General features: G+C 32.1%; 2 protein-coding genes across 2 annotated transcripts in view; one reads left to right on the top strand and one right to left on the bottom strand.

The window, feature by feature from the left end:
- Nucleotides 1–13,426, bottom strand: part of LOC111708752 (raf homolog serine/threonine-protein kinase phl) — a 24,495-nt gene extending 11,069 nt beyond the window's left edge. The window contains exons 1-9 of the mRNA XM_023482213.1: nt 13,291–13,426; nt 6,000–6,126; nt 5,272–5,337; nt 3,991–4,105; nt 3,731–3,857; nt 2,452–2,541; nt 2,267–2,367; nt 1,255–1,328; nt 331–465 (exon numbers count right to left, since the gene is read on the bottom strand). Coding sequence (XP_023337981.1) covers nt 331–465; nt 1,255–1,328; nt 2,267–2,367; nt 2,452–2,541; nt 3,731–3,857; nt 3,991–4,105; nt 5,272–5,337; nt 6,000–6,126; nt 13,291–13,379 — 924 coding nt within the window. The 5' untranslated portion in view covers nt 13,380–13,426. The remainder of the gene's footprint in view (nt 1–330; nt 466–1,254; nt 1,329–2,266; nt 2,368–2,451; nt 2,542–3,730; nt 3,858–3,990; nt 4,106–5,271; nt 5,338–5,999; nt 6,127–13,290) is intronic.
- Nucleotides 7,247–9,659, top strand: LOC111708758 (glutaredoxin). The gene is made up of 5 exons (XM_023482225.1): nt 7,247–7,355; nt 7,868–7,918; nt 8,116–8,178; nt 8,684–8,781; nt 9,556–9,659. The coding sequence occupies exons 1-5, from the start codon at nt 7,293–7,295 to the stop codon at nt 9,602–9,604; spliced, it is 324 nt and encodes a 107-aa protein (XP_023337993.1). The 5' UTR covers nt 7,247–7,292; the 3' UTR covers nt 9,605–9,659.

Here is a 13,426-nt window from a genome sequence, read left to right as displayed (position 1 = left end):
TCTCGTCTGTCTGTCCGGGTCCAAATTTTGTATAGGACTTCACATGTCCTAGGGAAGGTTTATAGATGATCTAAATTTCAAAAATTTGCCTCTAACAAAATTCGATTTTAATTAAATGTTAAAAATCCACGATTTTTATATAACTTGTTTTGTTTTTGTTCAACAATGTGTACAAAGAGAAAATGTTCACAAATGAAATATAATATGGGCGTGAAGCGCCCCAAAAGTCTAGTTTCTAATTTATTACAGGGGAAATGTTTTTTTCAGGAGGGGTGTGAAAGTATTTTTTCATGAAAATATAAACCACCGGAATTTTAAATGATTATCCACCTCTTGCGATCTGTGTGGCGGGAAAACAAAGGAACTTCCACCGGTCATGCCCGGCATGATGATGCCCACCAGGCTCTCCGGGGCACCCTGATCACTCGCCAGCATTGCCTGCACCAGTATCTTTTGCATCCGCACCTAGTTAGATCAAGGGTAAAACCAGGGCTTAAGATTCATAAAGTTTTAATGCAGACCCGGATCCGAGATGCGTCACGTCAGATGAATATTAATCTGGATCCGGTTATTATAATTGTGTGTTATTGAAATTAATATACATTATTTAGAAGCTGCAACTTTTTTTTGAACATTTTTTAAATTCAATAGACAAAGCAGAGAACTAAAGCCAAATCATGATTTGACACCAAGCACGGGTAAACATGAATAACAATACGTACCTGGGGAACGCTGGGCACTCAAGTTATTATTAGAAGACAACTCGTCATTTGTTACAATAGGAGCCGACGATGCTAATAGCTTATCGTTACCATCAGGAGAAGTATTTTGTTTTTACATTTTTTGCTTTTTTTAGGATGCAATAAAAATCGAACCCTTCAGTCCCAAACTTTTAAAGAGAAGGCTCATTTTAATTTAATTTAAGATAAGATCGTGGTAGACCCGCCATAGGACATTAAGGGCCAGTGCCCAAAACCCGTTCATTCCGGCACCCTAATGTCCTTTCCCCCATGCCAGAGAAATTCAATCAAAGTACGGTGCTGCAAGAAAGATTTTTGTCACCGATCAGAATATAATGATATCAATTATATCCAATTTTGAAAATAATTCCCTTTAAAAATAGACTGAACTGAAAAACGTTGTTTTCTATTTAATAATTTAGAAAAGTTTAAAAACTCACAAATGAACAGGGAGGGGTGCGAAGCGCCCTGAAGCCAAGTTATACCATAAAAAAAATACGACTAAGTAAAATACCTGTTGACAAAGCGCAGGGACCTGGTTGGAACATCTGTGATGAAATTTGTAACCACAGGTTCGACATTGAAATCCTTAACACACCAGTTTCAAGTTAGACAACCATTATTTCTTTTAAATAATTATATTGAATTTCTTATTCTTTATTAATTCTTATTCTTAAAATTTATAAAATGTCGTCTTTTCAATAAAAGTTCAAGGAAATCTACAGAAAATGTTTGTGTACATTACAGAAACCAAGAACTAAATAAGTACTTATTTTCGATGATAATGGTTAATTTTCATTTTCTCAATCTCAACTTGTTTAACTTATTGATTTACTTTAGAATTTTTACTACATTTTCGTCGTCGTTCTTGGGTGATTTTTTAAACCCCGATTCTCAAAATCGTCCCTCAAAAATGAATGAAATAAGGATTTTAATGATTGAATTTGCGCTCTTGCTGAACAAATATGCACCGTAAAAACGTCTGATAGGTTTCAAATGGTTTCTCAATAATACTGCAATCTCAGTGCAAATACCATACATTGCCGGCCAATCCCTTTAAGAAAACTTTTAAAAACGATTGCAAACAATTTTTAATGATTATAAACAGTTTATAATGATTATAAACAATTTCTAATGATTTCAAACAATTTCTAATGATAATATAAAATTTGTAATGATTTTAAACAATGTCTAATGATTATTTAATTATTAATGACCATAAACAATTTCTTATGATTTAATGATTTTAAACAATTTCAGATGATTATAAACAATTTCTTATGATTATACACAATTTAAAATAAATTAAACAAATGTGTAATGATTATTTACAATTTATATTGATTATAAACTATTTATAATAAGTAATTTTGTTTAAAGTCATAGACTTGACTCCAACTTTTGAACTCACGCTCAGCTAAAACTGCGATTATTATCATCATCATCATCATTATCATACACGATTAAAAACTTTTATGACAAAAAAACGTAAAATGTCGGAATTAAAACAATAATTTATCAATTACCTTGAAAAAGCAGTCTTCGGCAGCATTCGCAGAAAGCAAGAGAGAAAAAAGTTTTCCTCACAAAATTGTGCGAAATACTTGTTGTTACCGGGAAGTGGTCACTAAAAACATTTACATTTAAGTAGAAAACATGTAAAATAGCACCTCATTTGTAATTTTTCTTTATAATTCTTTGTTCAAATTACCTCACTTCAACTTTAATTTCCTCTCCCTCTATAGATGTCATTAGAGTATCCCAGGGTATTGTGTATTTATCTAAAACAAAACAAAATAAACTTGTGAATATAAGACACTAGCTGAAGTGCCCGGCGTTGCCCGTGGAATTTATGAAACACTTGTGCCGTTGTGCCAGCTATAGCTAACATATAAATATATATATGAGCGAAGAGCGTTATTATAAAGGTCTTTTTTCGTTGTTTTAATGGTGTTGTTGCCAAAAAATTCCTTTTACACACAAAATGGTGTACTTAAGATCCCATAAACATGAAGAAATATGTGATAGACACAATGTTTCGTCCTATTAGGACTCATGAGTATGGCTCAATTCATCAGTTTTTGATTTTGCAGTTTGTGGGGCTTGAAATGTGAATCCTTGGATAACGAATCAAAAAACCAAAAATATATATAAAAAACGGAATGAGTGTCTACTTCGGTTTAGTTTATGAACCACAGCAAAAGATTATGAAATTTCTAATTTCTACTTGACTATTTTTGTAAATCCAAAAATATTTGAAGATTCAAGTAGTATAAGTTATAAATCCACTACCCTTAATAATAGCTTTTTTATCAAAAAAACAAATACGACAATTGAAACCGAGTTATATTGGTTAATATTGATTAAAAGACATGAGGGTAATATACAGGAATTGGTCCAGGGGGGGACTAAAATATTTGTATGGGGGGAAGACGCAGTGCCCTTTGGGGCCTCCCCCCCCCCTAAGAATCATATATTTTCCTAATCCAGTGGGGCTAAGCCCAATAGCCCACCCCCGTATATAGTACGCATCCGAAATTAGCATTAACAAATACAAAAATTTGCAAACAGAGTCAGAGTGATAATTATTTAGAATAAATGAATAGTTATGATAAATTCATGTGATCTCCCACATGTCTCATATAGTACTGAGCATTGAGCATATATTTGCTCGATGGGGGGAGGGGTATTACAAGGATACAAGGATACAAGAAAAAAACAGGGATGCAATGAAACAAGGATACAAGGATACTGGGATGCAAGGATACAAGGATACAAGGTTACAAGGATACAATGATACAATGATACAATGATACAATGATACTATGATACAATGAAACAATGATACAATGATACAATGATACAATGAAACAAGGAAACAAGGATACAAGGATACAATGATACAATAATACAATGATACAATATTACAATGATACAATGATACAACAATACGATGATACAATGATACAATGATACAAGGATAAAATTACACCAGAATAGGTAAAAAGCAGAAACAATGAGGATTGAAAATTTTTATTTCTGATCGTCTAACCTTAGAAAGTGCATCCCGAAGGGTAACTCCTGGTTTGACTGGTACTGAGGTTCGACCGTGTGATCCTAAAATTTAGAATAACAAAATTAAAATTTTAAAATATTTCAACAACAAAAACTTTAAAACTCAAAATCGTGAATTATGTTTAAAAAATTTAGGAAGAATTACAGTGAGTAAGTAAAGTAAAGATGTAGTTACCTAGATGTGCTCTAACTATAGACCGATATGGAGATTTAGGATTTGAATTCTGACTTCCTTCGAATCCAAGATTAAAACTTCCAAAGAATTCTGCCGGGGGACTGTCGATCTCAACCTAATAAAAAACACAGTTTTCTCAATATAAAATATATTTAGTATTTATTTTTATTCTAGATAGGATTAATTCTCATATTTAGAAATATTAGGTTTAGAAGGTAATATTGAAGACTTTTTCTATTTTCCTTGCCTCCCTTTGCCCGTCCATTTATGGCACTGCTTTTGAAAGAATGTTTACGAGTCGCTGTCTTTGCGCCATTATAAGACAGTGTTTTGCTTAACTGTGATTGCAGCCTCAGCGATGAACATTCTGTCTACTTGCATGTGTTAGGTCACCGCTCCTGAACTTCCAGTTAGTTTCTATTTGGAGCGAGGGAGCTATAGCTTCCCTGCTATGAACCGCACATTTTTACTTTCCTGTACAAGGAGGGTTGCTGTACAACAAAGGATAATAAGTGACCCGCTCAGAGGTAATTTTGTTGTGGGATCCAATAGAGAAATGTCCTTGAGCCTCATTTCGCTGCTTGTGAGATTGTTATATGGTAGGTAGAGGAGTGTAGATAAAGATGGGTTTGTACGAGTGGCGTCTTAGTAATACTACGTTAAAATCACAGCTGCATTGCATGCAGAATAAGGACTAAGGAGTTGTCCCCTTTTATCAGCTTTGCTCAGGGACCAGAACCGGGCCCTTCCAAAATAGGGCTCCGATCGTGGTGGATATAAAACCGGATTAGTATTAGACATTTTAACTCTTTTTTATTCCTATTTCTAGAATAAGTACCCCGGCCGTGAGTACTATAGTGAAGAAGGAGGCTTGCAATTTTGCACGGGGTTCAGGGCCGCTTGGCCTCACATCCCTCCATATGTGCAGACACCATTCTCAGCGTCCACTGCAGAGCTCTGCTATCCTAGGCTGTAGGAATGCAACTGTTTATGCAAATATATTCACTTTGGTTTGGGTTCAGTTCTAACGAAACCATGTTTAATGATATTTAAGAAAGATAATTTGCGAATATTCACTATTTGAAGATTGCTTGCAGACACTTATCAAGATCTGTTTCTACCAAATGGTTAAATTGTTTGAGCATAAAGTGAGGAATGGGAGTCTACATAACAAACTTTACGTAAATTAAATAAATCGATTGAAAAAGTTGAACAATATTTCGTTGGAAAAGGTGAGTTAGTTACGAAAAATACGAGGCGACGAGCACCCTGTTTATTTACCTGGTTATATACATTAGTTTCTAGCTCTGTACCAAGATAATCACTTTTATAATCGTTTAACTTCTCCTAAATTAAAAGAAATTTATTTTAAGTGAGAGGAATTAACATTTGAAATTTTTTCATTTTTTGCTACAACTTTTTAAAAATCATTTCTTCTCCTCCAAACCTTCCAAAAATTAGTTTACCCTCCCCACTACTAAAGCAAAATCAAAGAATAAGACTCGGAATTTTTTTTAGTTCTATATTGTAGGTTTACAATTCCTTCGTATCACTTTTCTTTTACCTGCAATATTCGGTTTCTTTTATATAATTGCTTTACCCCCCAGTTTCCCCACGTAAATTAGGATTGCTTCATGAGGTTTACCATCACCGCTTACCAAACAAGGGGAAAACATATGATTTTAGGATTTTAATATTTTTAATACGGTCATAATCAGAAAGACCCGGAAATAATTGACTGTTAATCAGGCAAGTTTACATAATGCATATATATCACTGGCAATTTTAAACTTTGAACAATGGCAGACCACATTTTAGAATTGGCAAAACTAGGGCTATTCGTGATTATCGTTTCATCAATCATATTCGTAAAAAATTATCTGATTAAATTTTAATTGTAAATTAATTCCGGGTATATCTGATTAGGACTGTAGAAATAAGAGTGTGGGGGGGGAGAATTCCAAAAAAACACCCTTTGTTTCCCCTTTTTTAGTATAGGTAAAATCTACCTTAAGGTTCTGTTCCCTGAGAATGAATTTATGAAGTTTTTCTGTTTGTTCATCATACTCCGAGAGGAATATGCCCGGGGGGTTCTGATAACCGGCAAATCTAGCGTTCAGCGCATCAATATGCTCTCTAGATCAACAAAACCAGATTCAATTCTCAACATTTTGAAAACTTTTTACATATATTTAATATTCTGGCATGACAATCTTATTTTAGACTATTAAAAATCAGGTTTAAAATAAAGCAATGTGTTCTTTTTTCAAACTTTTTCAATTATCTATTTATTTCCAAAAAAAATTTCCAAATCGAATGATTGAATTAAAAAGTTAAACCATCAATATTTGCTTTGTTAACTAATTTTCTTTAAAAATTCGAATTCTGTATGCTTCAAATATTCCACAACAAATGTGCATGACCACGCTTTAGTTGAACAACAATTTTATAATTGATTGCAAGTTTTTATGTAAACTTTCATATTTATCTTATAAATTTAATATTAAATATTGTTTTCGGTCCGTAAATTTTTGCCTAATTGAAAAATCATATACTAAAAAACCTTACAAGTTAAAATAATTAGTATAACAGGAAGATCCAAGGAACGATCCAAAATACGTGAACTGATGAAACCCTGCTAAAGTATGAAAAATACATTAATTTAATAATGCATCAAATTCTCAGAACTCACTTTCTGGTAATTTCCTAGAGAACGATTTTTGGACCCTCCCCCCCGTCCCCCCCCCCTCCTATCAATTTTGTACATGATCTCATATGTAACACATGGATACAATTGATCATATGGACGCAGCGCCCGGCCACCATAGCTGTCCTAGTCGCAGCGCTCGACCCAGAAATTGTCTTAACCTAACCTAACCCTAAATAAAAAAAATAAAAAAAAATAATATAAGTTTTGCTAAACATCAGTGGTCATGTAAACTAGGACGAACCCAGAGTTAGGTCAGGTTAAGACAATTTCTTGGCCGAGCGCTGTGGCTCGGACAAACTATGGGGCCGGTCGCTGCGGCCACAGAACCAATTTGTTATACACATGATATTCATGTACAAAAATGGTGGGGGAGGGGCGTGGTGGTCCTAGGGAATTACCCACATCTCTTACCTGCAAGAGTTTAACTTTTTTTCTGGATTATGACATAGTAATGTTATGTTAGGGTTAATGGATGTTTCACTTGATCTTGCCTGTTCATTCCGGGAAAACGTCTTTTAAAATTATTATCTAAAAATCTTAATAAATTTGAAAATCTATTGACAAGTTTAAAGGGTTTAATTCTTCAGTTAGCATGGCCGGAAAACAGATGGTAGCAAATTTAATCAAGCAGAAGAAAGTTGTTATGATCTCAAAGGTTGGCATAATTTGATTATGTATTATAATAAATTACTGTAATGTGTATATTGATTTGGCTTGTTTGTCTGTCCGTCTGTCCGTTTGTATCCAATAAACTTCAAAATGGTTGAACCCATCGGGCTCAAATTTTGTGAGGGACCTCACGTGACCCCAGGGAAAGTTTATGAATGATCAAAATAGCAAAAATTAGCGTTAGTAAGTTTTTTATTTTTGTATAGTTATGAAAATGCGCGAAAAAATATTATGAAAACCGCAAACTTTTCTTTTTGTTTTTTACTGTACAAAGAGAAGATGCTCACAGATAAAGCCACAATTAAAAATTGACTGGGATAGTTACTATAAATTAATCAATTACTAATTGGTAACATAAAAAAGAGAAATCTTAATTTTTTAAGTCTGAAGGCCTTCGATGCTCGAATTTTTACTATGCTGGCTAATCGTTGCACATCGTTGGAGTAACACATATCTCAGATTTTTGTAAATTTAATGATATTAATTATTATTATTTAGACCTACTGTCCTTTCTGCACCAAGGCTAAGAACGCTCTTGCAAACTACAAGGTAAATTTGAGCAAAAGTTATAGAATTAAGAAGAAAAAACTATTTCGCATCTTGTGAAGAATACTATCCTATCAATACCCCCCCCCCCCCNAATCTAAAAATGGCGATTTATATAAAACGGGGTGGGGAGGGTTAAGATCCCAATTTTTCTCTTTATTTCATGAGTTATTGAAAAACTTATTTATTTGTTGATTAAGATCAACCCAGAAGAGTACGAGATTCTGGAGATTGAAGACAGAAATGATATGGACGAAATTCAGGTTATTTATTATACTTTAAATTCAAGATTCTCCTTATTTGTTTTAATTGCAAAAAGATTATTTTTAATATTTATTATTAATTAAAGTATCTAAATAAAACAACGCTTCTTTTAAAAAATCGAAGAAAAACTATGAAAGCGTTTCTAATAAAAAGTAGTCATTATTGTTCTAGAAAGTAATTAGTTGAAAAAAAATACTTTGTACCTTTTTCTGTGAAGTCTTGTTAAAAAGTTTCTTCATTTATCAGCAAAAATTAGAATAGCTCACCACCATTCACATTTTGCAATTTAAACCTAAAACTGTTAGTTTAATGTTGAGTTTTGACTTTTTTAATTTTCCTTGCGTTTTCACATTTGAATTTCATCTGATAATTAACCTTAAAACTACGATTAAGATTGAGGCTTTACTAATTTATATTGGGAGTCATACTCACTTCACAATCTCTTNGAAAATTTTTTTTACCGCTCATAATTTGAATTGAAAGAATTAAAATACGCCTGTGCAGAACTACATGAGCGAAATAACCGGTGCGCGGTCTGTTCCCCGCGTCTTTATCGGAGGCAAGTTCTACGGTGGAGGAGATGAGATGATGAATATGCACAGGAACAAAACTGAACTTCAAAGCGTCCAAACTTTTTAAAAAAAAATTGTAGATACAAAATTTTGAATATAATTTTGCTGAACTGAGCTAAACACTTTTGAACTGGATACCCTTTAACCCTGAATTCTTAATCTCTGTATCCACTGTCGTCACTTTTGAGCTTATGCTCTGTATCCTCTCTTGATACCTTGCTGGATTTCAACCAATGAGAGTTATCTCATTAATAAAAAGAAATCAAAAATTTCTCGGCTTCTGATTGGCTGTTCGAATTCTGCAATAAACACTCTGATTGGTTTAATTGTATACACTTTTCAGGATATTAGATTAAATTAATCTTGCGATTAAGAAGAAAAGGAGACCCATAATACTTAGTTTTCAGTTCTGGTCTATTTTATTTTAAAGCCTCCGGATCCGCAACACTTTTTGGATGCATGGACATTTTTTCTTGGAAAACGAGCCACAAAGATCTTGGGATTAAACGAAAAATTGGACATTTAAAAGCAAGTTTTTTATCCATTTGATACTTTTTACCCAAAATTATTTAATTTATCTTCTAAAAATAATCAATCATCAAGAATCAATGATCTAATAATCATTCATTTTCATAATTTGATCGAAAAAAAAAACTTTTAAAAGGCAATTTCCAGGTATGCTTTACTTCAAATTCTCTCGTTGCTGAATAATAGGGCCATATATAAGAACTTTTTAACATAGCAAATTTTCACTTAAGAGGTTTGTAAACTCACCTTTTAATTTAAATGTTTGGTTTGGATCAGGAGTAAAAAGCTTGAACCTGTCTTGAGTAACGCTGGTGCTCTTCTGTGAAACAATTGATGAGAGACGAGGTTTTTGATAAAAAAAAAATTTCAAATTCCGTGGGTATATAATAATTATGTTTAAAACAATGTATTTCCCAAATTAAAACATTTTTTGATGCTGTTTTAAAATTCAAAACTATTACATTAATTATTTTTTGTTTCAAACGTTAACTTTTACGAGCAAGGGCTTTGCTCATCTGAACAAAAATCTGAAGAGAAATTAAGAGAAAAATTTTTGTTTATGAATATTTGCATTAAAGAGCAACGTTGTTTTGTAATTTTAGATATACTTATTTTTAACTTGTTTTATATAACAAAACAAAAAATCTCTATGAAATAATTGAAAATTTTCAGCTTTCTTAGAATCATGTAAACTTTAGATTGTTTTAAGGTTATGAAATAATTTGAATTTAGTATATTCATAGTTACATTTTTAATTAACAAACAATCCAGATCTTTAGATTCTTAATATTTTTTATTCTTTTTTTTGGTTATAAGACATTTTGATAAAAGCATATATTCAAATAGTTAATTTTCTTTAAATAGCATGGGTAATCTAGATTTTTAGATAACATATTTTTGTAGCACTCCCTAACATTTTCTTTAGAAATTTTAATTCTTAAGAAATGTAGAACTAACGTTGTTATTTTTCAGAGTATGCAATAATGCTGTTTGTTTGTTTGTTATTGTTTGTGTACGGAGCCACAGGGTTCAAAACTGGTTTAGAAGAAGGACTTATCTGCAATGTTTGTGTTGGCACCCATCCAGGTTTGTTTATTTATGTTTTCAACGTTGCTCGTTTTTCTCCAGTTATTTAGCAGCTCTACACATTTATTCAAAACAGTGACGCATATTTGTTATTCGAGTTTTTGAAAAATTGTCACCTTTTTTCAGTCAACTTAAAGGGATGTAAGCGTAATGTTAAGTGACTCTCCATGGTTTATTCTCCAGTTTGTTATATATTGATGCATTTTAACATTTTCGTCAAAAATTAACGTGAAATTGATTTCTTTATTTTCTTAATTATTAACGCATGTGTCTTTTGATAAATAGTAGCGAACATTGTGTTTTGTGAATTATCGACGCATAATTTAGTTTATAAATATTGACGAATTTTTTCTTTGTAACACTGACGCATTTTTCTATACATTGTGAAACATTACCTCTAATTTCTGTGTCAACATTGACGCATTTATCAGTAAGTGAAACATTAGGGAATATTTTAAAATTTTTAACTTTGATTTATTTGTAAGTGAAACATTAAGGCTTATTGCAGAGTGATGCCTTACGCATATATAACTCGTATTTCTTTAGTAATATTTACGCATATTTATTTGATGAAACTAACATTAGGACTAATATTGACGCATTTTTGTTAAGGCTGCGGACTGTATGATTTCGATCAGAGGTGGTACTGGGGAAAGATTTGTCCAAGGTAATAATAAAGTGGGTAATCGTAATATCGTAATTACGCGTAATGCTCCTGCGTAAGTGAAAGAAAGTGTTACGTTTCGTTACGCGTAATTACGCGTAACGAAATTACGACTGGAAACCCTAATAATCATTAGATCAGTCAAACGTAGGTCTAATGAGTTTTCCCTGTTGAAATGTTCTAGAAAAAGACTGGCAAATAATAGATTTTCAGAACATCTGTTCTACCTCACTATACATGGCTTACACAACTTACCATGTTCTGAAATAAAATCGCTAGAACATTCGAGACAGGTCTAATTTTCAAAAAAAAAACTAGTTATACGATGGACAAAAGCAGAGCATAGTAGACCTTGGTGTGATTCACAATGGTTTCGACACTTTTTTATTTCAGCGTAATTATAAATTAAGTCAACAAACCACAATTCTTGAAATATTTTAATGCGTGTTTTACAACCGGTGCGCGCTTCAGTGAAGAATATTGTGTTTTTTTGCCTTATCTCAAAAATTTGTAGGTTTGTTTCACTTTTACTCCATATCTTTTAAGTTTTAATGTCCTAATTTTAAAGTATTTTCACTATCGATATTTGAGATTTTGGGTTTGAAAACCCTCAAGTTAGGAAATTGTGAAGTTTATTACATAAAATAAATAGCAATTAATTATGTAATTATGTAAACAAAAATATAACAAAAAAGCGAGGTTGTCTGGAACCGCTTGGCCAAAGATGGTCTGCCGTAGGGCTCGGCTAGCCTCTGTCCGAGCCACAGCGCTCAGTCCATAAATTATCTTTAATTCATTTTGATAATTTCAAGTGGAAATATTTGAATATTTGTGATGTTTAAGGAAGGCTAGGTCAGATAATTTAACTTGTTACGTTTATCCAAATGATTTTGACTGTGAGAGTGTATGCCGCTGAAGATTATTTATTTCAAGTGATTGATTGATCAACATGATTAATTGATTATACACTTTAAAGACTTGTTTTAAAATGTTTCCATAATTATTTCAGAATTATTAAATTATTTTTTTCCTTTAACATACAATTTTGGCCTGAACAACTAAAATTTTAGATCATAATGATCTTTTTTTTGTAATTTTTAATATTATCGTCTTCGTTCAGAAGTCGCAGTGCCTCACCTATATATTGTAAACTGCTACATCACTCGAACTAAAGGCTTTCGCATTCTTCGTATAAATCGAGAGTTAACACACATTAAAGGTTTTTAAAGAGCTAAATTAAATAAGGCTAACCAAAAAAATGTTTCTTGAACTATTTTGTTTCATTTCTAACATAAAACATCCTAACATAAAACGTAACGTGACTTTTAACTATTATGATGGTGGTGTAATCTTTTGACGTTAATAAAGATTAATTCTCGAATTTCTCGTTTTTTTATATACAGGGTGTCCAGCATAATATTTCATCGGCAATCGGTCTAAATTACGATTTTCGGGACTATAGCAGAAAATTTAAGAAGAATTTTTTGTTTTGAAAATTAAATATTATGAAGAATTTTCTTATGGAATATGCTAGGTTTTTCGAGTATCATGGGTTCATTTTGCCGTATAAACTTGAAGATAATTTAATATGCTATGGGAAGAATGGAAAGCTTTGTATATTTACGAATTCGATAATCATTAGGGTTTCCAACGTAATAGATTATTCTCTTACGCGTAATTACGTGCAGTTACGCGTAATAATTTTCATTTCGTGTAATTTCGCAGGATTACGCATAATTGGGGAAATATCCATTTCGCGAAATTACGGCGTAATTTCGCGTAATTTCTACAACGTAATTTCGCGAAATTTCGTAATGATTATGCGTAATTTCTACGACGTAATTTCGCAAAATTTCGTAATAAGTACGCGTAAAAAGCGAAACTATAATTACGCAAAATTACGGCCTAATTTCGCGTAATTTCTACAAGGTAATTTCGCGAAATTTTGTAATATATGCGTAATTGGCTAAACTTCAATTTCGCGTAGTTTCTACAAAGTAATTTTGCGAAATTTTTCCTTAATTACGTCTATGAAATTTTTTATGTTTTAACTTTTAATTTAAATAAAACAACTAACTTACAATGAAAATAATGTCACGCAAGTTGAATCAGAATTTCAGCCAATACATAATCTATATTTATGATGATAAAAAAATGTATCAATAATTGCAATAGTTTGATAAAATATTGCTAGTTTGTCTCAAAAAAAGTTAAACAAACTTGAAGAGAATGGGGCTTAGGATTTTTATCTGGTTCGGTTCCTTGTTAGTTTTATATGGTTTTGAATATTTTTTAGTTCATCAGCTATACTGGTATATTCACTGGTCTCGACACAAATCTCTTCCTCCATATTGAAACTAACCAAAGGAATCTAAAAAAAAGTTTAATATTACAGTA

Source organism: Eurytemora carolleeae, unplaced genomic scaffold (genome assembly GCF_000591075.1).
Source record: "Eurytemora carolleeae unplaced genomic scaffold, Eaff_2.0 scaffold880, whole genome shotgun sequence".
Taxonomy (NCBI): Eukaryota; Metazoa; Arthropoda; class Copepoda; order Calanoida; family Temoridae; genus Eurytemora; species Eurytemora carolleeae.
This window is presented reverse-complemented; position numbering and strand designations above follow the sequence as displayed.